Below are 6,000 nucleotides of genomic sequence, written 5' to 3'. Positions count from 1 at the left end.
AATATTCTGTATCCATTCAGTAGCCTGTTACTATGTTAGATAATCTGCAGACAATCTAGAGCTCATCTGGAATATACTGACACCATATCTTAGGTCTGTCTTTCTAGGTAATACTGAAAAGCTGGAAACAGATAACATAATACCCACATGAACCTTTAAATCTTAATTCTGGAGACTCTGGGCCTTTGCTGTTTGATGATGTGCACATATGGCTCTCAAAGAGAATTAATTGGGGTTGCTGTGTTGTGTCTACAGCCTTTAATTGCTCCCTGTTTCTTCATCAGGACTAATGCTGTGGAAACAGGCCATGTGTCAATAGAATGGCAAAGTCATTAATCACAGAATAACAGGGAAACATCCTTTCGGAGAAGCATAACCATACCAATGGGATTCCTCAAATTCCACTCGGATTCCATAGGAAACACGCCTTTGCCAGTAGAAAGGACCAGTTATAGATGGTCTTTTTGGTCCCCCGGGATATTGACATATTTCTAGTGAACCACATCCAGGCTTACAGGAAAAAACATTTTCTAACAGCTTTGGTGCTGGACTGTAGCCTGTGAGGAGATTGCTGGTAGCTTTAGGCTCTGTGGATTTTTAGATTCAAATAAATGGTATGGGAAGTAGATTTAAATTTAGCAGTGACAGAGATGATATAGCTTTGTAAATAAATAGAGACACGGATTCATAGATAAAAACGTTAAAAAACTATCATGTAAATAGACTACTGAGTCTATTTTAACATGATTGTATACAGATTCCTCTCTGGGGACTCCAGCAGCATTGTGGATAGTGTAGTCTAGACATGCAGTGATTTGTTGGGACCCTAGGGGTTGAGGCGGGTCCTTTCATTGTCGCTTTTTTTAAGCTCATTGTCTTCACCAAGAGGTGCATGCTTCTGTATTAACGTTATGCGTCATCTACAAAAAAGCTAAACAACACTTCACTAGTGTTGTTATTTTTTTAGGAACGGGACACAGAGAACTGTTTGAACTACATGTCCCATGGTGGAAGCTCTACAGCTTTCCCTGCACGCCGCCGCCTCTCCAGTTTGTCCTCTGAAGAACCGCATCAAGCAGTCGGAACAAACATCAACTTCCGACTTTGAATTTCAAAATAACATTCTAGAAATTAAACCACGTTGAGTCGTGCCTCGTATGTGCGAATATTACCATGAAGAAATATTCTGGAGTGTAAGAATGAAAATATATTCTATGTTCATTATAACAATGTAGCCTTTATCAATTTACAGAACTAGCCATAGTACTACAGTATTGCTTAGATGAGAAAAGGTAGATGTCAATGTCAACCTGTCAATCAAGACTAAAAATAGCAACTTACACTTACTTTAAACTACTACGTTTCTAAATTAAAGGCAGCTACGTTTCTAAACTAAAGGCAGCTTCAAAGCGTGCTAATATTATTTTGAAAACAAACCAATAACTTCCGGTCCTCTCGCCTATGCGGCTGTTAACTCCATTCAGTAGTGTTCCAGAGGAGGGTGAGTTTAGGGAAAGACGGAGCCACCCTGTCAATCACAATTAAGGAACCATGGGAGTAAACTGGTAGGAAAGCTAGGCGAAACCACCGTGTTTACGGTCGAGCTTGTTTTAATTTGCGTTCAGACGACAACTATGCACCGGTACAGTCTGGGACATACACACCCGACCTCTCCAGATGGGAATCGCTTCACTTTGACGGGAATTAGCATGATACGTTAAATATAACAACAACAAAAAAAACTTGCCGACTTTCATTTGTCTGCGCCTGTTTTTTCTTTTCTTTTTTCCTCTTTTTTTGCCCCCACAGCCTTCCAGTTTGAACAAAATACAAAAGTCACCGTTGATATTTGTTCGAAAGGCGGTGCCGCCGGGGTTTATGTTTACTCCAAGCTAAGGAGACACGTTTATTTGAGTACAACTCGTGGAAATCTGGTCTGTGCATTTCACAGAACTGCTGTGTCGGCGAGTCCACTTTCGGAGGAGTGACGGTTGGTTATTGCGCTTTTAAAAACACACATACACGCACAGCATTTTTTTTTAAAACAAACTTTATATTCGAAGTATGTTTTGACTTCACCGTCTTAGCCTCATATTAACTGTTTTATTGTTATTTTTTCCCCCAGGTACAAGAAGTCACTCCCGAAAACAACCAGCGCCAAGCGTCAATCCGGGCTCAAACTCCAGAGAGAGCAAGAAAAGGAGCAGAAATGAGCGGGGGAGAGGTGGTGTGCTCGGGGTGGCTGAGAAAGTCTCCTCCTGAAAAAAAGTTGAGACGTTACGTAAGTGTGCTTTATATCCTCTTTGTTACGTTGTAATAAAGTAACCTGTTAGACCAAAGGGAGGAAAAAAAAACGTGCATGCTTTTCCCTGGAGGCTCTCCCCGGGTGCAGACGCAGACGATGTGTAGGCCTCATCTTGTGTGCATTGCAACAATCAGCTTTTGTCCCCCCCCCCTTTACCTTTTTTGTTGGTGAACCTGAAAGTGTGCGTTACTTATATAAAGTAAAGTTACTTAAGCGTGACTTAACAGGCTTTGCTCAAGGGCACGTCAGCGGGGCGCATGGCCGTTGTTTGGGAAGCAAACATGAGACTCTGGCAAGCATTATCTCGGCAGAATTTGATTGTCTTTGACCAGTAACGCAGTGCTTTGATTACCTTTTGAAGTCACGCAGTCAAGAGTATCAAAGGTGGTCGCTGAGGGTTAGATGATTTACAAATCAACTGCAAAATCAGAGCTAGTTGTGGCTGTCATTACATCTACTATATCTGCCATTGTTTACATCCCTGTGTTGTCTTATCTGCAGCTCTATCAGTCTCTACTCACACCTGCTATTCAGTCTTACATACTTTTAAACGATATGCAATCAGTTATGACATGCCATTGATTTTTTTTCCCCCACACTTGAAGTGTAACTGAAACAGTTTTATGTTCCTGTTCTCTCTGTTTAATTAGTGTGCTATTGGAAGAACCTCTCATATAAGGCTAAAGCAAATAACATGATTAGCTGCTTTGTTAGCTGTCAAGCCCATTTGATTTCCTTGTGCACGACATCTTTATTGATACAAGAGCTGTAAGATCAGAGAAGGGATGTTTTTTGCAGAAACCAGAAGTTCAACAGAGCATAAAATATACACTTAGAAGCAGGGTTCATTGAGTGCCTGTATCACATCTATTACAGAATAGTGTTTTATTTGATGACAGAGGTCACCTTGTTGTACAGTACTTTGTGAGAACAGTTTCCAGCTGATTTTTTTAAAACCAGGACCCTGTTCATATCTGGAGTTGGCCAGGATTTGATCAGGAATGGACAATCCTTCTCCAAGTGAGGTCAGGTGCCTTTACTGACCACTCATAATTAAGTGTCACCCACCCATTGCATATGCATGCTCTGACGCAGCATGAGAAAACATGGGGATAGATGCAGAGAAGACAAGAATCCTGTTCGTGCACAAAAAACAGCTAAAGCATGAGGCAATCAAGAAAAACTGGACTTTCCAATGCTTCCAGTGTTTGTTATCTTAACTGTCTGCGGATATCTTGCAAAACTGTGTGTGAAAAATTTAGTTTATTGAACAGATTCTGGTGCATAAACTGAAAATAAGCAAGGCAGACATGCAAACTATTTTGTCATGGGTACTCATCCAGGAAACCTCTCAGCTGCGAGGGGGAAAAACCCCTGGTCGGTGCAGCTACGCGTGCTGAATAGTCATCGACGAATGCTTTCTTGTAAAACTAGCATAGATTTTATCAGAAGTTTAATAATTTATGAATGTGCTCGAAGCGAATATTTAACCATTTCCTTTTTTTTTTTTTTTTTTTTTTTCAACTAAACCACAGAAATTCAAAGAATGCATACAGTTTGACATCATCAAGTTAAAAATTCATAGGAAAAACCAAAGATTGATGAATGAAATCTGTGTTTTGCTTATTAATGTAGAAGTTTAGAAATTTTGTTTGCAAAGTTTGCATTAAATGGAGGGGTCCAGTTCTGTAAACCTGCATCTTGCCTGTAGCGGCAGGCTTCGGTATCACTGTTGTGTTACCTGCAGTCAGCATCTCGTATGGTCATTACAAAAAAGTCTTTTGTTTAGTTTTTTCAAAGTTGCACTATTTCCCAACAGCCTTGTGCACAACTAATGGCTAATAAATGAATCATGAAGCAACAGCAATATAACTCCTCATATTGATTCCTGACTTACTTTAATCAAACTGAGTCATGGTGCGAGGGAATAATACAATATGGGACGCTTAAAAATATCAATGACTAAAACATGCTATTTCTTTCTTATTTTGAAATGATTTGAAATAACAATAATGTTTGCATCCACAATACAAAAGTTAATATGACCCCAAATGTTAGTTTCTCAGGAGAAAAAAAGAAGTAGGCTACTGGAGGACCTAGTTATTTTCAAATGGTTATGACAACTTGTTGCTCAAGTTGTGTAACTGTTTTAGTGTTTTAAGAACTCTGAGGAAACTCGTGATTTTGTGAGGTAGAAGTTAAGCTGTTTAAAGCTGCGAAATTATAGTTGTTGTTTTTTATATCTGTATAAACTGCATCTTTTTTTTCCCTGTTTATTGTTAAGAAAACATTTTTGAGTTAAATGTTGGCCATTGCTTTTATACAAACAAGGAACAAACTGCAAGCTGGTTTCCTTCGTTTTGGGGGTTTATCAACGCAAATGCCACGTTTTAGTCTTTCTGTCACAGGTAGCGACATAATCCTGTTTGAAAATATATTTCTACACTTTAGATTTCTGTTTGACTTATTGAGGCCATAAGAGTGTAACAGCAGAGTTCAGCTAAATCTTTCGAGAATACAGCTTCAGATTGTGGGTCATGATTCTTCCTCTTCATTGTTCGCTCTTACTAGATTTTCTACGGCTGCTACAGACTGAACTCCAGTGGATAAAATGTTCATATCAGAGTTGTTTTTCAGTGAGTAATACTCTGATCTAACTTTCAACAATGCCCTCTATAGTAGTGCAGCAATCTAAAATCTAAAAATACTGGGAAACACAGCAGGGTGGTTTGAGCAAGCTCGGTCACATGAAGCTGTGTAATTAGTGGAAGTACTTACAAGTTGTTCAGATTATACTAACTCAAATAAATAGAGAAGTTGATTCTCTCTCGTTTTTCTTTTTTAAATTGAAACAATTCAGCTGGTTATGAAGCATGAGAGCTTTTGTGGGATTAGATGAGACATTCTTGATTTTTTTTTTTTTTTACTTCCTTGCTGCTTCTTCTTCCTTTTCTTCTTCTCCTTTTCGGTTACTGCCTTAATGGGTCATCGCAGCGAATCATCACCTTCCCTCTAACCCTATTTGGAGCGTCCTTTGATGTCACACTAGACTTCTGCATGTCCTCCTTCGGGACATCCACAAATCGTCTCTGTGCCTTTCCTCTTTTCCTCCTGCCTGGCAGCTCCATCTTCAACATCCTTTATCTAATATATCCACTATCCTTACTCCTCAGCAAACATCCAAACCATCTCATCCTATCTCTCTCTTTAACTTTGTCTCCAAACCGCCCAGACTTAGCGGTCCCTCTGATGTACTCCTATCTAGGGATGGGTATCGTTTAGGTTTTATCTGATACCGGTGCCAAACCAGTACTTTTGAAACGGTGCCGGTGCTTAAACGGTGCTCGAACCGGTGCTTAAAGAATGGAGAACACAAAATTGGTCCAAAATCCTCTCATGTTCAGCTGTTTTTGTGTAAAAAGATAACAATGTTAGCCTTTTCTGCAGCTATAGGGCATATATGGTATCACTCTTGGCTGGAAGCAGTGCTTAATCAATGGAAAAAACACAAACTTTGTCCAAAAACCTCTCATGTTTAACTGTTTTCCACTTTTTCTTTGGTCATTTTAGCCAGGGTGAAGGGAGTATCTGCCATCAAACAAGAAGACAGCCGCATGTAACTACGACGGTGTTTGCTAGTTCACCTTACATGCATTAGTGTAATAACGTGGTTAGCCTACTCAACGTAAATTACA

The 6,000-nt window shown here is 39.6% G+C and overlaps 1 protein-coding gene across 4 annotated transcripts in view; it reads left to right on the top strand.

Moving 5' to 3' along the window:
* Nucleotides 1–6,000, top strand: part of gab1 (GRB2-associated binding protein 1) — a 59,630-nt gene that overhangs the window by 631 nt on the left and 52,999 nt on the right. For all 4 annotated transcript variants that reach the window (XM_084931623.1, XM_084931622.1, XM_084931624.1 and 1 more), the window contains exons 1-2: nt 1–1,990; nt 2,126–2,281. The exon at nt 1–1,990 is cut by the window's left edge. In XM_084931623.1, the coding sequence (XP_084787749.1) occupies nt 2,210–2,281 (72 nt within the window). In that variant the 5' untranslated portion in view covers nt 1–1,990; nt 2,126–2,209. The remainder of the gene's footprint in view (nt 1,991–2,125; nt 2,282–6,000) is intronic.

Source organism: Perissodus microlepis, chromosome 6 (genome assembly GCF_051167445.1).
Source record: "Perissodus microlepis isolate ML-2025 ecotype Zambia chromosome 6, ASM5116744v1, whole genome shotgun sequence".
In the NCBI taxonomy this organism is placed as follows: Eukaryota; Metazoa; Chordata; class Actinopteri; order Cichliformes; family Cichlidae; genus Perissodus; species Perissodus microlepis.
The sequence above is the reverse complement of the archived record's forward strand: the minus strand, read 5'-3'. Positions and strand labels throughout refer to the sequence as shown.